Raw genomic sequence first — 23,488 nt, forward strand, 5'->3', positions numbered from 1 at the left:
GGCCTCTTGGAGGAGCTGAGCTGTAAGTAAGGTTTTGAAGAGGGGAAGAGAATTAGTTTGGTTGTCCCCCGTAGGGCCCACAGTCTTCATCCCCATTTTCCAGATGAGGTCACCGAGGCGTCACTGAGGCCCAGAGGAGTGAAGTGACTGGCCTGAGGTCACACAGCGGACAGGTGGCAGAAGCGGAATTTGAACCTATGACCTCTGACTCCCAAGCCCGGGCTCTTTCCACTGAGCCACGCTGCTTCTCTAATACCATAATTGGAAAGAGCCCGGGCTGGGGAGTCAGGGGTCATAGATTCGAATGTGGCTCTGCCACTTGTCAGTTGTGTGAGTGTGGGCAAGTCATTTCACTTCTCTGGGCCTCAGTTACCTCGTCTGTAAAATGGGGATTAACTGTGAGCCTCACGTGGGATAACCTTATGACCCTGTAATAATAATAATAATAATGTTGGTATTTGTTCAGCACTTACTATGTGCAGAGCACTGTTCTAAGCACTGGGGTAGACACAGGGGAATCAGGTTGTCCCACGTGAGGCTCACAGTCTTCATCCCCATTTTACAGATGAGGTCACTGAGGCCCAGAGAAGTGACTTGCCCACAGTCCCACAGCTGACAAGTGGCAGAGCTGGGATTCGAACTCATGACCTTTGACTCCCAAGCCCGGGCTCTTTCCACCAGGCCACGCTGCTGTATCTCCCCCAGCGCTTAGAACAGTGCTCTGTACATAGTGAGTGCTTAACAAATACCAACATTATTGTTATGATGATTCTTATAATGATGATGATTATAATTATGAGGATTATAATTCTAAATGCGGTGCTCTGCCACACGCTCAATGAGCGCCCCTGAAAGACTGAATAGCTGAATGAATGAATGACTGAATGACTGAATAACTGAAGGAATGAATGACTGGATAACTGAAGGAATGAATGACTGAATGACTGAATAACTGAAGGAATGAATGACTGGATAACTGAATGAATGAATGAATGAATGAATGAATGAATAACTGAAGGAATGAATGACTGGATAACTGAAGGAATGAATGACTGAATGACTGAATAACTGAAGGAATGAATGACTGGATAACTGAAGGAATGAATGACTGAATGACTGAATAACTGAATGACTGAATAACTGAATGAATGACTGACTGAATGACTGAATAACTGAAGGAATGAAGGACTGAATGACTGAATAACTGAATGAATGAATGACTGAATGACTGAATAACTGAAGAAATGAATGACTGAATAACTGAAGGAATGAAGGACTGAATGACTGAATAACTGAAGGAATGAAGGACTGAATGACTGAATAACTGAAGGAATGAATGACTGAATAACTGAATGACTGAATGACTGAATAACTGAATGACTGAATGACTGAATAACTGAATGAATGACTGACTGAATGACTGAATAACTGAAGGAATGAATGACTGGATAACTGAAGGAATGAATGACTGAATGACTGAATAACTGAAGGAATGAATGACTGAATGCCTGAATAAGGGAAGGACTGAATGACTGAATAACTGAAGGAATGAATGACTGAATGACTGAATAACTGAAGGAATGAATGACTGAATGCCTGAATAAGGGAAGGACTGAATGACTGAATAACTGCATGAACGAATGACTGAATGAAGGGTCGGGCGGCCCCAGGGCTCGTCCCCGGCGGGCGCGAGACCCGGGACGCTCCCGCGCGTGCGCGCACCTCCCCCCCCACCCCCCTTCCGCCACGAGCCCGGGCCTCTCCGCGCATGCACGAGGCCGCCTCGCGGCAGGGGGGGAGCGCGAGCGTGCGTGCGCGCGGACGTACGTGCGCGGACGTGCTGTGTGCGTGCGCGCGGGCGGGGAGCCGGGCCCGGTCGGTGCGGCGGCGTCCGAGGTCATGGGTTCGAATCCCGCCTCTGCCCCGTGTCTGCTGTGTGACCGTGGGCCAGTCCCTTCGCTTCTCTGGGCCTCATCTGTCAAATGGGGCTGAAGACGGGGAGCCTCACGGGGGACCACCCGATGACCCCGTTTTCCCCCCCCCCCCCCCAGCGCTTAGAACAGCGCCCTGCACAGAGTAAGTGCTTCAATACCAACATCATTATTATTTTGGTACAAAAAGGTACAGTCAACAGTGACAGTCCCCGCCCACAACGAGCTTGCAGTTTGGAGAAGCTCTGTGGCTCCGTGGAAAGAGCTCCGGGCTGGGGAGTCAGAGGTCATGGGTTCGAAACCCGGCTCTGCGCCACTTGGCAGCTGGGTGACTGTGGGCAAGTCACTTCACTTCTCTGGGCCTCAGTGACCTCATCTGCAAAATGGGAATTAAGACTGTGAACCTCAGGTGGGACAACCTGATGACCCTGTATCTACCTCAGCGCTTAAAACAGCGCTCTGCACAGAGTAAGCGCTTAACAAATACCAACATTATTATTATTATTGTCTGGGCCTCAGTGACCTCATCTGCAAAATGGGGATTAACTGTGAGCCTCAGGTGGGACAACCTGATGACCCTGGATCTACCTCAGCGCTTAGAACAGCGCTCTGCACAGAGTAAGCGCTTACCAAATACCAACATTATTATTCTTCTTCTCTGGGCCTCAGTTACCTCATCTATAAAATGGGGATTAACTGTGAGCCTCTGGTGGAACAACCTGATGACCCTGTATCTACCTCAGCGCTTAGAACAGTGCTCTGCACAGAGTAAGGGCTAGCAGCGTGGCGCAGTGGAAAGAGCATGGGCTGGGGAGCCAGAGGTCATGGGTTCGAATGCTGGCTCTGCCACTTAGCTGGGTGACTGTGGGCAAGTCACTTCACTTCTCTAGGCCTCAGTGACCTCATCTTTAAAATGGGGATGAAGACTGGGAGCCTCACGTGGAACAACCTGATGACCCTGTATCTACCCCAGCGCTTAGAACAGTGTTGTGCACAGAGTAAGCGCTTAACAAATACCAACATTATTATTATTATCATTAAAAGGGGGATTAAGACTGTGAACCCCATGAGGGACAACCTGATGACCATGTAGCTAGAGAAGCAACGTGGCTCAGTGGCAAGACCCCGAGCTTGGGAGGCAGAGGTCATGGGTTCCAATCCTGCCTCTGCCACTTGTCAGCTGGGTGACTTTGGGCAAGTCACTTCACTTCTCTGGGCCTCAGTTACCTCCTCTGTAAAATGGGGATTAAGACTGTGAGCCCCACCTGGAACAAACAGCTTACCTTGTAATTACCCCAGCGTTTAGAACAGTGCTTGGCACGTAGTAAGCATTTAACAAATACTGCTATCATTATTATTATTATTACCCCAGGACATGGTAAACTCTTAAGAAATACTGTTATTATTAAGCCCATGTGGGCAGGGATTGTCTTTATTTAGGGAGCCCCTACTCCCTCCCTCTGCTCTGCCCCCTTCCCCACCCCACAGCCCTTGATTTGTACATATTTATTACTCTATTTCATTAATGATGTGTATATATTTATGATTTTATTCATCTCTTTTGATGCTATTAATGCCTGTTTACTCATCTTGTTTTACTGTCTCTCCCCTCTTCTAATAATAATAATAATAATGTTGGTATTTGTTAAGCGCTTACTATGTGCAGAGCACTGTTCTAAGCGCTGGGAGAGATACAGGGTAATCAGGTTGCCCCACGTGAGGCTCACAGTTAGTCCCCATTTTACAGATGAGGTAACTGAGGCACAGAGAAGTGAAGTGACTTGTCCACAGTCACACAGCTGACAAGTGGCAGAGCCGGGAGTCGAACTCATGACCTCTGACTCCAAAGCCCAGGCTCTTTTCCACTGAGCCATGCTGCTTCCCTATGAGCCCGTTGTTGGGGAGGGATTGTCTCTATCTGTGGCCTAATTGTACTTTCCAAGCGCTTAGTACAGTGCTCTGCACAGAGTAAGTGCTCAATAAATACAAATGAGTGATTATTAAACCCATTGCACACAGGGATCGCTTCTCTCTATTGCCGTATTGTGCTTTCCAAGGGCTTATAGCAGTGCTCTGCACACAGGAAGCGCTCAATCAATACGATTGAATGCATGAATATTGCTGTTTTGTGCTTCCCAAGCGCTTAGTCCAGTGCTCTGCACACAGGAAGTGCTCAATAAATAGGATTGAATGCATGAATGTTGCTGTATTGTGCCTCCCAAGCGCTTAGTCCAGTGCTCTGCACAGGAAGCGCTCAATAAATGCGATTGAATGAATGATTATTAAACCCAGTGGGGACAGGGATAGTCTCTATTGCTATATTATACATTCCAAGCGCTTAGTCCAGTGCTGTGCACCCAGGAAGCGCTCAATAAATACGAATGAATGTATATTCAACTCAGTGTGGGCAGGGACGGTCTCTCTTCATTGCTCTATTTCTTTCCAAGCGCTTAGTCCAGTGTTGTGCACACAGGAAGCGCTCAATAAATACGAATGAATGAATGCATATTCAACCCAGTGTGGGTAGGGCTGGTCTCCCTTTATTGCTGTATTGGACTCTCCCAAGCGTTTAGGCCAGTGCTGTGCACCCAGGAAGCGCCCAATAAATACGAATGAATGAATATCAAACCCAGCGTGGGCAGGGATCGTCTCTGTGGCTGTGTTTAATGTATTTAATGAATGTATTGTTCTTTCCGAGCGCTTAGTGCAGTCCTCTGCATTCATTCACTCGTATTTATTGAGCGCCTCCTCTGTGCAGAGCACTGTTCTAAGCGCTGGGAATGTCCAGCTCGGTCACGGAGACCAAACCTGCCCAACAACGGGCTCCCAGCGCTTAATAAATACGATTGAATGGATGAATGAGTATTAAACCCAATGTGGACAGAGATCGTCCCCTTTTATTGCTGTATTGGCCTCCCCCAAGCGCTTAGTCCAGTGCTTTGCACGCAGGAGGCGCTCAATAAATACGAATGAATATTAAACTCAGTGTGGGCAGGGAACGTCTCTCTTTATTGCTGTCGTGGCCTCTCCCAAGCGCTTAGCCCAGTGTTGTGCACCGAGGAAGCGCTCAATAAATAGGAATGAATGAATGAATGGATATCAAACCCAGTGAGGACACGGACCGTCTCCCTTTATTGCTGTAGTGGACTTTCCCAAGCGCTTAGTCCAGTGCTTTGCACCCTGGAAGCGCTCAATAAATACGAGGGAATGAATGACTATCACATCCAGTGGGCCAGGACCGTCTCCCTTTATCGCTGCATTGGCCTCTCCCGAGCGCTTAGCCCAGTGCTGTGCACGCAGGAAGCGCTCAGTAAATACGAATGAATGAATATTCAACTCAGTGTGGGCAGGGATCGTTTCCTTTTATTGCTGTATTGGCCTCTCCCAAGCGCTTAGCCCAGTGTTGTGCACCCAGGAAGCGCTCAATAAATACGAGGGAATGAATGAATATCACCTCCAGTGGGCAGGGACCGTCTCCCTTTATCGCTGTATTGGCCTCTCCCAAGCGCTTAGTCCAGTGCTTTGCACCCAGGAAGCGCTCAATAAATACATTCCAAGCGCTTAGTACAGTGCTCTGCACATAGTAAGCGCTCAATAAATACTATAGAATGAATGAATACGAGTGAATGAATATTCAACTCAGCGTGGGCAGGGATGGTCCCCCTTTTTCGCTGTATTGGCCTCTCCCGAGCGCTTAGTCCAGTGCTGTGCACCCAGGAAGCGCTCAATAAATACATTCCAAGCGCTTAGTACAGTGCTCTGCACATAGTAAGCGCTCAATAAATACTATAGAATGAATGAATGAATACGAGTGAATGAATATTCAACTCAGCGTGGGCAGGGATGGTCTCCCTTTTTTGCTGTATTGGCCTCTCCCGAGCGTTTAGCCCAGTGCTGGGCACGCAGGAAGCGCTCAATAAATACGAATGAATGAATGAGTGAATATCACATCCAGCGTGAACAGGGACGGTCTCCCTTTATTGCTGTAGTGGACTCTCCCGAGCGTTTAGCCCAGTGCTGGGCACGCAGGAAGCGCTCAATAAATACGAACGAATGAATGAATGAATATCACATCCAGTGTGGACCAGGACCGTCCCCCTTTATTGCTGTAGTGGCGTCTCCCGAGCGCTTAGCGCAGTGCTGGGCACCCAGGAAGCGCTCAATAAATACGAATGAATGAGTATTCAACTCGGTGGGGGCAGGGACCGTCTCCTTTTATTGGTGTTTGGGCCTCTCCGAAGCGTTTAGCCCAGCGCTGCGCACGCGGGGAGCGCTGAGGGGAAGGGGGGGGGGGGGCGGCCATGAGCGTTCGCGCGCTTTTCTCCTCCCTCCCCCCCTTCCCGCTCCCAGCGTCCCGCGCGCGCCCTTTCGCGCGCCCTTTGCCGCGCACGCGCAGACGGGCCCGGGCGTGGGGGGGGGGGGCGGGAGCGCGTCCGCCCTGTGTTGGGCGGCCAGTGGCGGGGCCCTGGTTACGTGCCTGCGCGAGGCGGCGGCGCGCCCGCTCCCGACCCGCACCGCGCATGCCCGGGAGGGGGGGGGGGCAGGCGCGTTCGCGGGGGGCCGGGCACTGGCGCTCGTGCAGGAGGAGGGCGAGGAGCGCCGCCGACAGCGACGTGCACGGTTCCCCCCCCCCCGGTTAAAAAAAAAAGCCCCCCCCCCTCCCCCGAGACGCACCCACAGAGAGGCCGGAGGGGCGGCGGCGCGCGGTCGGCGTGGCCGCGCCCGCGTGCGCGCGCCGAGGCGTCCGGCGGCAGCCTGCAGGTAAGAGCCGGGCTCGGGGTGGGGGGGCGGCGCGGGGGCGCGCGGGGTCCGGCCGGGGGCGCGCCGAGGGAGAGGGCGCGGGCGCGCGGAGCCGCCGTCGGCCACGTCCGCGTCCCCGGCCCTTTGTGCGGCGGCCGGCGGCGGCGGCGGCGGCGGCGGGGGCGCGCCTGCCCGCCCGCGCGCGCGCCCCCGCCCGCGCGCGCCCCCGCCCCCGCCCCCGCCTCCGCCTCCGCCCCAACGGGGGCCTCGAGCCCTGCCCGGGGCGCGCACCCTGCGCTGAGCGCTGGGCTGGAGGCCTCCCCGTCGCACACCCACACCGCTCGGGAGCCAGACCCGTTTCCCAGGGGGGGAAACTGAGGCCCGGAATGCAATGACGAGGGGGCTATTTGCTAAGCGCCAACTGAGTGCCGAGCACTGTGGTAAACGCTGGGCTGGAGGCCACCCCATCAGCCACCCACACCGCTCGGGCGCCAGCCCCGTTTCCCAGAGGGGGAAACTGAGGCCCGGGAAGTAATGAGGGGGCTATTTGCTAAGCGCCTACTGAGTGATGAGCACTGTGTTAAGCGCTGAGGTGGAGGCCACCTCATGAGGCTGGAGCCCGGCCCTCCCCCACCCAGAGCGCTCGGGGGCCAGACCCATTTCACAGAGGGGGAAACTGAGGCCCGCAATGGAGTGATGAGGGGGCTATTTGCTAAGCGCCAACTGAGTGCCGAGCACTGTGGTAAGCGCTGGGCTGGAGGCCACCCCATCAGCCACCTAGACCGCTCGGGCGCCAGCCCCGTTTCCCAGAGGGGGAAACTGAGGCCCGGGAAGTAATGAGGGGGCTATTTGCTAAGCGCCTTCTGAGTGCCAAGCACTGTGTTAAGCGCTGGGGTGGAGGCGACCCCGTGAGCCACGTAGACCGCTCGGGCGCCAGCCCCGTTTCCCAGAGGGGGAGACTGAGGCCCAGAATGGAATGATGAGGGAGCTATTTGCTAAGCACCTACTGAGTGCCAAGCACTATGTTAGGCGCTGGGGTGGAGGCGACCCCATGAGGCGACCCCATGAGCCACCTAGACCGCTCGGGCGCCAGCCCCATTTCACAGAGGAGGGAACTGAGGCCCGGAATGGAATAATGGGGCGGGGGGGGGGGGGCTATGTGCTAAGCGCCTACTGGGTGTCGAGCACTTTCTAAGCGCTGGGACGGTCGCAAGCCAATGAGCCTGGGGACCGGCCCTCCCCCTCCCACTCCCCACCTAGAGCACTCGGGCGCCAGCCCCATTTCACAGAGGGGGGAACTGAGGCACGGAAAGTAATAATGAGGGTGCTGAGGGTGCTGTGTGCTAAGCGCTTCCTGCGTGCCAAGCACCGTTCTAAGCGCTGGGGCGGTCGCAAGTCAATGAGCCCGGGGACCGGCCCCCTCCCCCCCCACAGCGCTCGGGCGCCAGCCCCATTTCCCAGAGGGGGGAACCGAGGCCCGGAGTGGAATAAGGAGGGTGCTATGTGCTAAGCGCCTACTGGGTGCCAAGCACTGCTCTAAGCGCTGGGATGGAGGCGAGCCAATGAGGCTGGAGCCCGGCCCTCCTCCTCCCCCCAGCCCAGAGCGCTCCGGCGCCATCCCCATTTCCCAGAGGGGGGAACTGAGGCACGGAATGGACTAATGAGGGTGCTATTTGCTAAGCGCTTCCTGCGTGCCAAGCACTGTTCTAAGCGCTGGGATGGAGGCGAGCCAATGAGGCCGGAGCCCGGCCCTCCCCTACCTAGAGCGCTCAGGCACCATCCCCATTTCCCAGAGGGGAGAACTGAGGCCCGGCAAGTAAGGATGAGGGTGCTGTTTGCTAAGCGCCTACTGGGTGCCGAGCACTGCCCCGAGCGCTGGGGTAGGTCCAAGGTCGTCAGGTTGGCCCGGGTGGGGATCACAGGCTCCATCCCCATTTCACAGAGGAGGAAACTGAGGCCCGGAGAAGTTGCCCAGGTCCCACAGCAGTGACGATTAGAACCCAGGACCGCCTGAGGCCCGGGGCCGGCAGGCGGCGGCCAGGGACGGCGGATGCTGATATTTAAGCGCTTACTATGTGCCGAGCACTGTTCTAAGCGCCCGGGGTGATCCGGGGCCATCGGGCCGACCCGCGTGGGGCTCCCGGTCTTCATCCCCATTTTACAGAGGAGGGGACTGAGGCCCAGAGGAGCGAAGGGACTGGCCCCAGGGAGTGGACAGGTGGCGGGGACGGGATTAATAATAATAATGTTGGTATTTGTTAAGCGCTTACTATGTGCCGAGCACCGTTCTAAGCGCTGGGTTAGACACAGGGGAATCAGGTTGTCCCACGTGGGGCTCACAGTCTTCATCCCCATTTTCCAGATGAGGGAACTGAGGCACCGAGAAGTGAAGTGACTTGCCCAAAGGCACACAGCTGACAAGCGGCCTAGTCAGGATTCGAACCCATGACCTCTGACCCCAAAGCCCCTGATTAGAACCCACGACCTCGGGCTCTTGCCACTGTGCCGCGCTGCTTCCCCTCCATCCTGCCCTGCCCGCTCCGCTGCCCCGCTTCCAGGTGTGGCTCAGTGGCCAGAGAAGCAGGGTGGCGCAGTGGAAAGAGCTGGGTCATGGGTTCGAATTCCGGCCCCGCCACTTGTCAGCCGTGGGACTATGGGCAAGTCACTTCTCTGTGCCTCAGTTCCCTCATTTGTAAAGTGGGGATGAAGACGATGAGCCCCACGTGGGACAACCAGAATACCCTGTATCTCCCCCCAGCGCTTAGAACAGTGCTCGGCACATAGTGAGCGCTTAACAGATACCAACATTATTATTAAAGAGCCCGGGCTTGGGAGTCAGAGGTCCTGGGTTCTAATCCCACCTCTGCCACTTGACAGATGGGTGACCTTGGGCATGTGACTTAACTTCTCTGTGCCTCAGTTGCCTCATCTGTCAAATGGGGGTGAAGACTGTGAGCCCTGCGTGGGACAACGCGATCACCTGGTATCCTCCCCAGCGCTTAGAACAGTGCTTTGCACATAGTGAGCGCTTAACAAATACCAACATTACTATTGTATCTTCTCCAGCGCTTAGAACAGTGCTCGGCACATAGTGAGTGCTTAACAAATACCAACATTCTTAGCAGTAGTAGTGGCTAGAGCCCGGGCCTGGGAGTCAGAAGGACCTGGGTTCGAATCCCGGCTCCGCCACTTGTCTGCTGTGTGACCTCGGGCAAGTCACTTCCCTTCTCTGCGCCTCAGTGACCTCATCTGTAAAATGGGGATGAAGACTGTGAGCCCCACGTGGGACCACCTGATTACCCTGTAAATCCCCCCCCCCCCAGCGCTTAGAACAGTGCTATGTACATAGTTGGCGCTTAAGGCTCAGTGGGAAGAGCCTGGGCTTGGGAGTCAGAGGTCATGAGTTCGAATCCCGGCTCTGCCACTTGTCAGCTGGGTCACTGTGGGCAAGTCACTTCACTTCTCTGTGTGCCTCAGTTACCTCATCTGGAAAATGGGGGTTAACTGTGAGCCTCACATGGGACAACCTGATTACCCTGTATCTCCCCCAGCGCTTAGAACAGTGCTCGGCACATAGTAAGCGCTTAATAAATACCAACATTAGTATTATTATTATTATTATTAAATACCAACATTGTTATTTTTCTTAAATACCGACTTTATTAGTATTACTTCTCTGGGCCTCAGTTACCACATCTGTAAAATGAGGATCGAATTGTCCATTCCAAGCGCTTAGTCCAGTGCTCTGCACATAGTAAGCGCTCAATAAATACTATGGAATGAACGAACTGTGAGGGCAACCTGATGAGCTCCTCCCTACCCCAGGATTTTGAACAGTGCTTGGCAGCTAGTGAACGCTTCGGAAATACCATGATTTTTATGGATCGAAGCGGCATGGCTCAGTGATTAGAGCAGAGGCCCGGGAGTCCGAAGGTCCTGGGTTCTTATCCTGGCTCTGCCACGTGACTGCTGTGGGACCTTGGGCAAGTCCCTTGACTTCTCCCGGACTCAGTTCCCGCATCTGGAAAATGGGGATGGAGACTGGGAGCCCCACGTGGGACAGCGACTGGGCCCGGTCTGATTCGCTCGTATTCTTTCATAGTATTTATTGAGCGCTTATTATGTGCAGAGCACCGTACTGAGCGCTTGGAACGGACAGATCGGTAACAGATAGAGACGGTCCCTGCCCTTTGACGGGCTTACGGTCTAATGGGGGGAGACGGACAGACGAGAACAATAGCGATCAATCGACCCCAGGACTTAGTACAGTGCCTGGCACGTAGTAAGTGCTTAACAAATATGATTTTTATTAATTATTGGCGAGGCGTCCAGGACGTTGCCGGCCGATCATTCCCCCCCCCCCCCCCCCGACCAGTTGTTTCCAGACAGACTCATTTGGAAGCACTGGGGTCCAGCGGCTGGAGCCCGGGCCTGGGAGTCAGAAGCCCCTGGGTTCGAATCCCGCGTCCACGGTGGCCAAGTCACTTTACCTCTCTGGGCCTCAGCATCCTCCTCTGGAAAATGGGGATGAAAGCTGTGAGCCCAACAGCCGCGTGGCTCAGTGGAAAGAGCCCGGGCTTGGGAGGCAGAGGTCATGGGTTCGAATCCCGGCTCTGCCGCTTGTCAGCTGGGTGACTGTGGGCGAGTCACTTCGCTTCTCTGTGCCTCGGTTACCTCATCTGGAAAATGGGGATGAAGACCGTGAGCCTCACGTGGGACAACCTGAATACCCTGTATCTACCCTAGCGCTTAGAACAGAGCTCTGCACATAGTAAGCGCTTAAATACCAACATTATTTTCCTGTCCACAACAAACTTACATATTAAGCTCTCTAATTCTCTAATTCTAAATTTATATCTCTAATTCTATTTATTTATATTGATGCTATTGAGGCCTGTTTACTTGTTTTGCTCTCTGCCTCCCCCCTCTAGACTCTGAGCCCGTTGTGGGCAGGGATTGTCTCTCTTTGTTGCTGAATTGTTCTTTCCAAGCGCTTAGTACAGTGCACGGTAAATGCTCCAGAAATATGAAGGAATGACTAGTAAGCGCCTAATAAATACCTTTTTTAAAAAACAAAAAAAGGGAGGGGGCAAGGTAGAGCATTCGAGGTGAAAACTAGCAGATTATCCCAGGGAAAAGGAATTAAATATCGAAAATTCAACATCCTCAAAATCGGGCCTTGGCCATAGTTATTCCAGTATTTGTTTTTGAGTCAGCGACGGGGTATCTGACCTTATTAGCGAAAGAGATCTTAGTCGCATCAGTGGAAGGGTGACGTGTAATAATAATTGTGGTATTTGTTAAGCGCTTACTCCCAGCCTTCCTGGTGCCCCCTGCTTGCGGCAACGGCCGATCGATCGATCGATCGACAGTATTTAGGGTTCGAATCCCGGCACAGCCACTTGGCAGCTGGGTGGCTGTGGGCATGTCGTTTCACTTCTCTGTGCCTCAGTTGCCTCATCTGGAAAAGGGGGATGAAGACTGGGAGCCTCCCGTGGGACAACCCGATCACCCTGTATCTCCCCCCAGCGCTTAGAAGAGTGCTCCGCACATAGTAAGCGCTTAACAAATACCAACATTATTATTTAGTCATTATCACGCGCACAGCAGCGAACTGGGCATTTGGAAGCATACAAAGGAGTCGTTAATCATGACAGAGATTCCCCAAGGAGCTTCCTCTAGATTGCAAGCTCACCGTGGGCAGAGACTCTCTACCAACTCTGATGTATTAATAATAATAATAACAATAATAATAATGTTGGTATTTGTTAAGCGCTTACTATGTGCAGAGCACCGTTCTAAGCGCTGGGGTAGACACAGGGTCATCGGGTTGTCCCACGGGAGGCTCACAGTTAATCCCCATTTTCCAGATGAGGTCACTGAGGCACAGAGAAGTGACTTGCCCACAGTCACACAGCTGACAGGTGGCGGCCCGGGGTTTCGAACCCATGATCTCTGACACCCAAACCCGGGCTCTTTCCACCGAGCCACGCTGCCGAGCGTTGGGCAACGGTTCTCCGCACACAGCGAGCGCAGAGAAGCGGCGTGGCTCGGCGGAAAGAGCCCAGGAGTCGGAGGTCGTGGGTTCGAATCCCGACTCTGCCCTTGGTCAGCTGGGTGACTGCGGGCAAGTCACTTCACTTCTCTGGGCCTCAGTGACCTCATCTGGAAAACGGGGATGGAGGCCGTGAGCCTCACGTGGGACAACCTCATCCCCCCTCAGCACTCAGAACAGTGCTCTGCCCGTAGTAAACGCTTAACAAATACCACCATTGTTATTATTGTTATTTTAGTAAATGCCGGTGATTGATTATAGACTCGTGGGGGAGGCGGATGGTAAATTAAATTACAGAGAGGGGAAGCGGCCGAGTTTTAAGATAAGAATGCCGTTGGTATTTGTTAAGCGCTTAGTATGTGCAGATCCGCGTGGGGTGGGGGGAGAGGGGAAAGGATGAGTCCCCAAACGCCGAAGTCGTGCGGAAGTGCCGAAGTGACAGTTGGTGGGGAGAGGAGAAATGAATCAGGCGAGGCCTGCCGGAAGGACTGTGATTTCAGAAGGGCTGTGGGGGCGTGGGGAGAGCGATGGTCTACCGGATGGAAGGGGGAGGGACCTGCAGGCGGGGGGCAAGGGGCGACCCCCAGGTCGGCGCCGAGAGGAAAGAGGACGAGGCGTCCACGAGGGGCAGCCAGAGGAGCCAGACCCCCCGAGGCGGGACGTGGCTCTCAGCCGTCCGCCTGACCCCGGAGAGGAACGCGCAGCCGTCGGAAGGTCTTGACGGGCGGAGACTCTGGGCAGGGTGGCGTTTCAGGAGAGCCCGGGCTTGGGAGTCGGAGGTCACGGGTTCGGATCCCAGCTCGGCCCCTTGTCAGCTGTGTGACCGTGGGCAGGTCACTTCTCTGTGCCTCAGTTCCCTCACCTGGAAAATGGGGATTAACTGTGAGCCCCACGGAGGACAACCTGATGCCCCTGTATCCACCCCAGCGCTTAGAACAGTGCTGTGCACGTAGTGAGCGCTTAAATACCAACAGTGAAATGGACGCTGGGCAGCAGAACGAAGGATGGACCGGAAGCAGGGAGGTCAGCGAGGAAGCCGATGCCGCCGTCGAGCCGGATCGGATAAGGCGGCTGGAATGGAGGAGAACGGTCAGTTTGCGACCGTTTCTAATTCTGGGGGTTCCTCCGGGCTCAACTCGGAGAAGCGGCGTAGCCTAGTGGAAAGCGCTTCAGTGTGGCTCGCTGGAAGGAGCCCGGGCTCGGGAGTCAGAGGTCATGGGTTCGGATCCCGGCTCTGCCACTTGTCAGCTGGGTGACTCGGGGCATGTCACTTAACTTCTCTGTACCTCAGTTACCTCATCTGTAAAATGGGGATTAACTGTGAGCCCCACGCGGGACAACCCGATTACCTGTATCTCCCCCAGCGTTTAGAACAGTGCTTGGCACATAGCGCTTAACAAATACCAACATTATTATTATTAAATACTATTAAGAAAACCCAATCGATCAATCAGCTGCAGGATTGACTGACAGGATTTGGCTAAAGACTGAATGTGGGAATAGAAGCAGTGTAGCCTAGTGGAAAGACCGTCGGTGGGACTGGGGTTCTAACCCTGACTCATTCAGTAGTATTTATTGAGCGCCTACTATGTGCAGAGCACTGTACTAAGCGCTTGGAATGTACAAATCGGCGACAGATAGAGACAGTCCCTGCCCTTTGGCGGGCTTACGGTCTAATCGACGGGCTTACAGTCTACGTGCCTGCTGTGTGACCTTGGGCAAGTCACCTAACTTCCCTGGGCCTTAGGTACCTCGTCTGTAAAATGGGGATTAAATCCTCCCCCCTCCTACTTAGTCTGTGAGCTGCATGTGGGACGGGGACTGGGTCCAACCTGATTAACGTCTATCTACTCCAGCGCTCGGCACGGTGTGTCTGGCACAGAGTAAGCACTTACTGAGTAGTCCCATCATTATTGGAGGAGGCGGGGAGTCAGGGATAATGCCACTCTCGTGAGCTCGAGGGATGGAAGGATGGTATTGTCAAACTGAAGGAAAAGTTGGGTGGAGGAGACGATTTGGAAGGGAAGTTCAGCTGGAGTTGCTGGTGGGACACCCCGGGTGGGGTTTTTTTTAATGGTATTGATTAAGCGCTTTCCACTGTCCACGGTGTCGGGAAAACCACTGGGAGAAAATGTTTCCAGGAAAAGGGAGTGATCCATCGTCATCATCATCTTCATCATCATCATTCACTCAATCAGGTGTTTTTATTGAGCGCTTACTGTATGCAGAGCACCGTACAATAAACAGATACATTCCCCGCCCACAACGAGTTTACAGTCTAGAGGGCTCGTCGTCATTAATGGCATTTGTTGAGCGCTTACTATGTGCAGAGCACTTATTATTATTATTATCATTATTACTACCACCAAGCAGTTGGGAGAGTGCACCAACGTACTCACCGCGCCCCGGTTTCGTCCATCTTGCGGCTGACCCCTTTCCCACGTATTTCTAGTCTGGAACACCTTCCCCCTCCGTATATGCCAGACCCACCACTCTCTCCACCTTCAAGGCATTATTAAGTCCACGTCTCCTCCGAGAGACTCTTCCCCGATGAAGCCCTCTTTTAATAATAATAATAATAATAATAATAATGGTATTTGTTAAGCGCTTACTATGTGCAGAGCAGTGTTCTAACGCTGGGATAGATGCAGGGTTATGAGATTGTCCCATGTGGGCCTCACAGTCTTAATCCCCATTGTACAGATGAGGCAAGTGAGGCACAGAGAAGTAAAGTATCTTGCCCAAAGTCACCCAGCTGACAAGTGGCGGCGCCGAGATTAGAACCCACGACCTCTGACTCCCAAGCCTGTGCTCTTTCCACTAAGCCACGCTGCTTCTCTTTTCCCTGGCTCATTCTCCTTTCTGCATTGTTTATGAACTTGGATCTGCGACCTTTGGACATTTGATATTACCTGCAACCCCATAGCACTTATGTTCATTCGTTCTTTCATTCAGTCGTATTTATTGAGCACTTACTGTGTGCAGCGCACTGTACTAAGTGCTTGGAATGGACAATTCGGCAGCAGAAAGAGACAATCCCTGCCCCAAAAGGGGCTCGGTCTAAAAGGGGGAGAGATGGACATATCTTTAAATTATATAATTATAATGTATTAATGAATACAATATATGGATAAGTAATTTATAACTATATAACCACATTTATATAATTAGAAATCAATTTATGCCTCCCCCTCTGGATTGTAAGCTCCTTCCGGGCAGGGAATGGGCTAATTCTGTGGATTCTGCTCTTCCAGGTGGTTAGTACAGTACTCTGCATGTAGTAAGCACTCAGTGAATACCGTTGATTGATTGATTGATTGATTAAAATGCAACAGAGTTGACGTACACGTTCCCTGTCCCCAACGAGGTCCATAGCATCCGAGACCGTCGAGAGGTTGACGAGATTTAAAGCCGAGAAGAATCCCAAAGATTTGGCGGGGGAGGGCATAAGGGTGACTTTGGAAGACTCCCTCTTGCCCAAGAGTACGTACCTGCTGGGTGCAATACACCATTCTGAGTACTTGGGACTTACTAAACAGAAGGCGTACGTGCCCTGTCCCTCGGAAGCTTGCGTTCCAGCGGGATAGACGGCAGAAAAGTACTTACAAATAGAGTATCCACCATAAGCAATTGAATTTCCATTCAATAGAATTTATTGAGCGCTTACTACTACTACTAATAATAACGGTGGTATTTGTCCGGCAGCGTGACTCCGTGGAAAGAGCCTGGGCTTTGGGAGTCCTGGGTTCGAATGCCGGGTCTGCCACTTGTCAGCTGTGTGACTGTGGGCAAGTCACTTCACTTCTCTGGGCCTCAGTTCCCTCATCTGTAAAATGGGGCTTAAGACCGTGAGCCTCACGAGGGACAACCTGATTACCTTGCATCTACCCCAGTGCTTAGAACAGTGCTCTGCACATGTTAAGCGCTTAACAAATACCAACATTATTATTATTAAGCCCATAATATGGGCAAAGCACTGTTCTGAGCGCTGGGGGGATACAAGCCGATCAGGACGTCCCACGTGGGGCTCCCAGTTTGAATCCCCATTTTACAGATGAGGTAACTGAGGCAGAGAGAAGTGAAGTGACTTGCCCAAAGTCACACAGCTGGCAGGCGGCAGAACCGGGATTAGAACCCACGACCTCTGACTCCCAAGCCCGGGTTCTTTCTGCTGAGCCACGCAGTGGAGCACCGTACTAAGCGCTTGGAAAGTACAATTCAGCGGACTCACGGTCTAGAAGCGGGGGGAGGCAGGCGTCAAAACAAGTAAACGGGAATCAATAGCATCAATATTAATAGAATTATAAATGAATGGGCAGTAACGTGTAGAAAAGTGCTCAAGGTTGGCGTAAACGGGTGCCGAGGCGCTGGAGTCGGCTGGTGGCGTGCGTGAGTTGGGATGGTGGGAAGGAATCGGGGAAGGCTTGTCGGAGGAGGAGGCGGGGCCGGAGAAGCGGAAGGGAGTTCTGGATCGGGGGGACGGCCTGGGAGAGGGGATGAAGGCAGGTGGGAGAGGCAAGAGAGAGGGGCAGCTTGGAGGGAGGTGGACCGGAAGGAGCCGAGCGAGAATGCGCGGTCCCCTCCACACCCCCGCCTTTCCTTCCCGCAGCTCCCTGGGCCCGTGGCCGTCAGCCAGTCAGGCCATCGTATTTACCGAGTGCTTACCGTGTGCGGTACACTGGATCGAGCGCCTGGGAGAGGACAGGGGAACGGTGAACAGACGCGTTCCCTGCCCGCAACGAGCTTCCGGTCCCGAGGGGTGTCCCGTCCTCGGCACGGCCACCTTCCCAGGCGCGCCCAACTCCTTACGTACTGGCCGCCTGTACGGAGGGTGGAAAGTGTAACATCGGTAACCCAACCGAGTTAAGCGGCGTGGCTCAGTGGAAAGAGCCCGGGCTCGGGAGTCAGAGGTCATGGGTTCGTATCCCGGCTCCGCCGCTTGTCCGCCGGGTGACTGTGGGCAAGTCGCTTCACTTCTCTGGGCCTCAGTTATCTGTAAAATGGGGATGAACTGTGAGCCTCACGTGGGACAACCTGATGACCCCGTATCTCCCCCAGCGCTTAGAGCAGTGCTCTGCCCATAGTAAGCGCTTAACACCGACATTATTATTTTGGTTATTCTCTTGTGAGATCTAATTTATCCTATACCTACACCCCAGCACTTAGCACACAGGGCTTGGCCCCTAGTAAATGCTCAAGTATTCTCGTTCCTGGAGGATTTGGAGGGGAGGGAGAGAGAACGCGAACAAGAACGAACAGACACTCTGCTCTTCTCCCCAGGTCGATCTTAGGGGCAGCGGCAGGTCACTGTGTCTTGTCGGGCACGGCCTTGTCTCTATCCTATTTCCCACCTTCCCCTTTTTAAAAATCACCTGGCAGTGTGTGTGTGTGCAGAGGGAGTGGACTGAGTTGTGTGTGTGTTGGGGGGAGGGCACACCCCTGCTCCAACGGCAGCTCGTTCGAGAGAGCCGAGTGGATCGCTCCCAGGAGTAGAGTCGGCGTTCAGGGGCCGGGAGGGCGCCTGACATTCGCATCCAGCACCTCGTCCCCCCTCGCCTTGCAAATCCGAGGTGCTGGCGTTGCCTGGGAGAGCCGGTGAGCCCCGTGACGGGAGGGGGAGCGGGTGCTAGCAGACGGAGAAGCAGCCTGGCCCTTGGGGAAAGAATGTGGATTTGGGAGATTCGGGAGAACGGGATCTAGCCCCAGCTCGGGTACTGGTCTGCCGGGACACCTTGGACAAGTCACTTGCTCCGTCTGGGCCTCAGTTTCTTGATTGGTAAAGTGGGAATAAAATGGATTGGGTCCCCTTGGGGGACAGGACTGTGTCCGATTTTATAGCCGGGTGTCTGCCCCAGCATATAGTAAGCCCATAGCAAGGGGCCTGAAAAGTCAGCAGGGGAAAGGGGTTAATTCGAGGTTGGGCAGAGAGATGACCTCTGCCACCGGTCTGTTGCATGACCGTGGGCGAGTCACTTTGCTTCTCTATGCCTCGGTCGCCTCACCTGTAAAGTGGGGACAAGAGCTGTGAGTCCCATGTGGGATAGGGACTGTGTCCTACCCGATTAGCTTATATCTACCCAGACCTCGGTACAGTGCGTGGCACATAGTAAGCGCTTAAATGCCATTCAAAACAAGCCTAGAGGAACAGCAGCTAGAAAGGGATGACTAGACCGAGGAAGGTGGGGTGAAGAGTTGGCTGTGGTAACCGCTCAGTACGGTGTTTTTCACACAGTAAGCGCTTAAATGCAATTGAACGAATAAGTGAACGGTGAGTGTGGATGTTAGTCAAGCGGGATGCTGTTTTTGAACCTGACCAAGGCTGGCCGGGAACCGTATGTCTTCTCTGTGGTTTATGCAGAGGGTCCTCGGGAAGAGGGACTCCTCTCGCTAAGAGGTGGGTGCAGGGAGATGGGCTGCAGGGGAGGTGAGAGGAGGGGAGAGAGGCCAAGGGCTGGAGCATGTATGGAGGGAAAACAGGCAATGCTGTTGGGAAGATGTCTACAAATTTTGTTTTCCCTTTTCTTTTATGGGATTTAAGGGCTTACGATGTGTCAAGCACTGTTCTAAGTACTAGGGTAAATGCAAGATCATCACATTGTCCCGTATAGGACTCACGGTGTTAATCCCCATTTTACAGGTGAGGTAACCGAGGCACAGAGAAAATAAGCGGCTTGCCCAAGGTCACCCAGCAGACAAGTGGCGGAACCTGGATCGGAACCCAGGCCCTTCCAACTCCCAGACCCGTGCTCTATCCACTAGGCCGCACCGCCTCTCAACTTGAAAGGGGGATGGACGCTTTGAAGTGTAGACGGAGACGTAAAGTGGTTCTTAGCGGGAAAAGTTTCGGGGACCACCGATTCGTATTTCCAGAGACTTAAAGTGGTCCATAGCGGGAAAAGTTTTGAGGGCCAATGAGTCGTATTTTCATATAGTCTTAAAACCCTCATTACCGGCTCACCTGAGCCGTTCAGCTGGAAACCTCGATCTGCTTGTCTAGGTGCGTGGTTGGGGCGAGAGGAGAGATCGGGCGAGGGGTGGGTCGGCAGGTGTGTGTGTGTGCTGGAGGGGGAGGAAGACGGTGTGGTTTATCTGCCATCTGGGGTGAGATTTAGAGCGGGGCGGTGGGACCAGGTTTGACCCGCTGTCCTCTCCTGGGGATTCAGTAGGCCTATGCTCCACGAGAAAGGAAAGCCTCTTCGGCCCTGTGGCTCCTCTCCTCCTTCCTGAGAAAGTGGGCCGAAACGAGGCAGGTCACGTGCGTGTAGACAGGTGGGTATGCGTCGTCTTCGGGTTGTGTGGAAGATTTAAACTCCCCGTTCATCGAACCCTCTCCACTTTCAAGTTCAGTACAAGATCTAATACTTGCAAGTACAGTGCAAGTACAGTAAGATGTGAAGAATGAGCTCACCACCAGTGCCAGATGTAATGCTCTTTTCTTTTCCCTTTCTTCTCTTTCTGTTCTGCAGGTTGGGAGGAGCCCCGATCAGTTAGTCTGACCAGAAGAATTCGATGTTTTAAACGTTCAGATAGCCGCCTGAATCGTTCATGGTAAATATGAGATCGGGTTTCCGTTTAAGGTCTTGAGCCACAGCCCAGGGTTTGCTGTAAAAGCGTTTGTCGTAAATGTAGAGCGGGAAGCCGTCGAGTCCCGTTCTTCTCGTGAGACGTTCAGGTCCCCCGTTCCTAGTTCGCACCCGTCCTCTGATAATGAACAGTCGTGTCGCGGAGGAGCGGAAGAGAGGTGGCTCGAGTCCAGGCCCCTGATCCAAAAAGGCTCTGTGAATCGTGTGCTTCCCAGGCAGCTCCGAAAACCGCCGGGAGCGGGTGGTCCCAGACACTCCCGGTGGCTCACCTACGTGGGGGTGGCGGGGAGGGGGCGTCCGGGGCTGAGGGGACAGACGGGACCGAAGGACGCCATCTTCCTAGAGAGGGCCCCCTCTACGGAATGTTAAAATGCCCATTTGGGGCTCTGGGCTCCACGGGGTAGGTGAGGAGGAGGAGGAGGAGCATTTCATCTGTGGGAGAGAATTTCGGGATTGGGAAAGATTGAACTCCCTGGCAGGGTCGGAAGAGTTTTCTCGTCTCGCCTCTGCAGCCACTGTGGCTCCGCATCTCTGTAGAGCTCGATCCCTGCCGAGTCATCTGTCCCCACTTCCTCCCCAAACCCTTATGAGTCGGACCCCTTTGGGCCCGGATAGCCGATGCCGGGGGCTCCCCGAGCAGTGGCTCGGCGTGGGCTTCCGGCTCCGGGCCGGCCCGGAGGAGATCTAGGACGCCCGGGGGGCTCGGCGGGCTGAAGGCCCCCCGCCGCTAAAGGCCGGGGCCACCCCAGAGAGCCCGTCCGCCCCTCAGCCCGGGGTCGCGTCTCCTTCCGGCCGCACCGTCCCCCGGGGACCCCCGGACTTCTCTCGGCTCCCCCCGCCCCTCTCTCCCCCCCCCCCCGCAACCCGGGAGTAGATTCTTCCCCTCCTCCAACTCCCTCTCCTGCCCGTAGGAGCTGCCTTGAACCAGAACCTCCAAAATGGCCCCAGACTGGACCACCTACAGGTCTGCCAGCCTTCACGTGAGTGGCGTATTTGGCCCGTTTGCCTCCCAGGCGGCTTTCTCTTCGCTCCCCGGGGGAACCTGGGTTTGGGGATCGGCTCCCTCCCGCCCGCCGAGGACGCCCCCGGCCGGCAGGTCCGTCGTAGGCAAGTGAGGGATTAGATCCCGGGGCCCGGGGCTTAGCCCTCCTGAGCCGCAGAGCTTCGGTTAAAGACCTCGATCCGGTCGGCGGCTCCGAGGTCCGAAGCGCCTCCCTCCCTGGGGCGACCGTGCGGGTCGGGGTCGAGGCCCCCGGCTCCGATCTCCGCGCGGCGGATGGGGCCCGGGGAATTCCCGCGACCTCGACACCCGGTCCCGTCCGAAGGTACCCGGAGAATCGGATCCCCGCTCCGCGTCCCCCGGCGGCTCGTTCCCGGCGGGAGACTCCGGGCTGCTGTCCGGGAGAAGCTGAGACCGGTGTCTTTTTTTCTCTTTCTTTTTTTTCCCTCCCCCCCCCCACCCCCCCACCCCCCGCCCCCTCAGGAGTTTTTCATCAGCATGTCTGAAACCGTTAAGTATAATGACGACGATCACAAGACGCTGTTCCTGAAGACGCTGAACGAACAGCGCCTGGAGGGAGAGTTCTGCGACATCGCCATCGTGGTGGAAGACGTGAAGTTCCGGGCTCACCGGTGCGTGCTGGCCGCCTGCAGCACCTACTTCAAGAAGCTGTTCAAGAAGCTGGAGGTGGACAGCTCCTCGGTCATCGAGATCGACTTCCTGCGCTCCGACATCTTCGAGGAGGTGCTGAACTACATGTACACGGCCAAGATCTCGGTGAAGAAGGAGGACGTCAACCTGATGATGTCGTCGGGCCAGATCCTGGGCATCCGCTTCCTGGACAAGCTCTGCTCGCAGAAGCGGGACGTGTCCAGCCCCGAGGAGAACGGCGCCCAGCCCAAGGGCAAGTACTGCCTGAAGATCAACCGGCCCGTCGGGGAGCCCGCCGACCACCCCGACGACGAGGTGGAGGAGATCGGCGACCAGGACGACAGCCCCTCGGACGACACGGCCGAGGGCACCCCGCCCAGCCAGGAGGACGGCAAGTCGCCCACGGCCACCCTCCGGGTCCAGGAGGCCATCCTGAAGGAGCTGGGCAGCGAGGAGGTGCGCAAGGTCAACTGCTACGGCCAGGAGGTGGAGGCCATGGAGGCGGCCGACTCGAAGGACCTGGGCTCCCAGACGCCCCAGGCCCTGGCCTTCAACGACGGCATGGGCGAGGTGAAGGACGAGCAGACGCCCGGCTGGCCGGCGGCGCCCGGCGACATGAAGTTCGAGTACCTCCTCTACGGCCACCGGGAGCAGATGGCCTGCCAGGCCTGCGGCAAGACCTTCTCGGACGAGGCCCGCCTGCGCAAGCACGAGAAGCTGCACACGGCCGACCGGCCCTTCGTCTGCGAGATGTGCACCAAGGGCTTCACCACCCAGGCCCACCTCAAGGAGCACCTGAAGATCCACACGGGCTACAAGCCGTACAGCTGCGAGGTGTGCGGCAAGTCCTTCATCCGCGCCCCGGACCTGAAGAAGCACGAGCGGGTCCACAGCAACGAGCGCCCCTTCGCCTGCCACATGTGCGACAAGGCCTTCAAGCACAAGTCCCACCTCAAGGACCACGAGAGGAGGCACCGCGGCGAGAAGCCCTTCGTCTGCACCTCCTGCACCAAGGCCTTCGCCAAGGCCTCGGACCTCAAGCGGCACGAGAACAACATGCACGGCGAGAGGAAGCAGGGCCCCGCCGGAGCCATCCAGAGCGAGACGGAACAGTTGCAGGCGGCGGCCATGGCCGCCGAGGCGGAGCAGCAGCTGGAGACCATCGCCTGCAGCTAGGGCCGGGCCGGGCGGCGCCGGAGGGGGCCCCGGACCCGTCGCCCCGCTTTGGAGAGAGGGCCGGGGGGCCGGGCCGCTCTTCCCTTCGGGCGGAGGGGGGCTCCCCCGGAGGTCGGAGCGCCGGCTCGGCCGCCCGTCTTTTTAAACGGTTTTAATTCCGGACCTCTTGCGGCGAGCGGCCGGGCGGAGGGACCTCCCTTTTAATGGACTCCTCCGGCCCTCTGAGCCCGGTCTGTACCCGTACAGATAACCGGCGGGGGGCCGGCGGGCCCCCCCGGCCCTCCCCGGGCCGACCCGACCCGGCGACCGCTTCTGACGCTCGGGAGATCGGAGTCGGGGCGCGGACGCCCCC

General features: G+C 55.3%; 1 protein-coding gene across 5 annotated transcripts; it reads left to right on the forward strand.

The window, feature by feature from the left end:
• The first annotated feature begins 2,044 nt into the window (after nt 1-2,044).
• Nucleotides 2,045-23,488, forward strand: ZBTB14 (zinc finger and BTB domain containing 14). 5 transcript variants are annotated; one of them, XM_029066767.2, is made up of 4 exons: nt 2,045-2,076; nt 20,193-20,274; nt 21,221-21,289; nt 21,793-23,488. In XM_029066767.2, exons 3-4 carry the CDS (start codon nt 21,248-21,250, stop codon nt 23,134-23,136), a joined length of 1,386 nt encoding a protein of 461 aa, XP_028922600.1. In that variant the 5' UTR covers nt 2,045-2,076; nt 20,193-20,274; nt 21,221-21,247; the 3' UTR covers nt 23,137-23,488. The 5 variants fall into 5 exon arrangements, with proteins under 5 accessions (XP_028922600.1, XP_028922599.1, XP_039768088.1 ...); XM_029066766.2 differs by lacking the exon at nt 2,045-2,076 and adding an exon at nt 6,621-6,692; XM_039912154.1 differs by lacking the exon at nt 2,045-2,076 and adding an exon at nt 6,621-6,692 and having other exon boundaries at nt 21,221-21,273.

This window comes from Ornithorhynchus anatinus, chromosome 5 (assembly GCF_004115215.2).
Source record: "Ornithorhynchus anatinus isolate Pmale09 chromosome 5, mOrnAna1.pri.v4, whole genome shotgun sequence".
Classification (NCBI taxonomy): Eukaryota; Metazoa; Chordata; class Mammalia; order Monotremata; family Ornithorhynchidae; genus Ornithorhynchus; species Ornithorhynchus anatinus.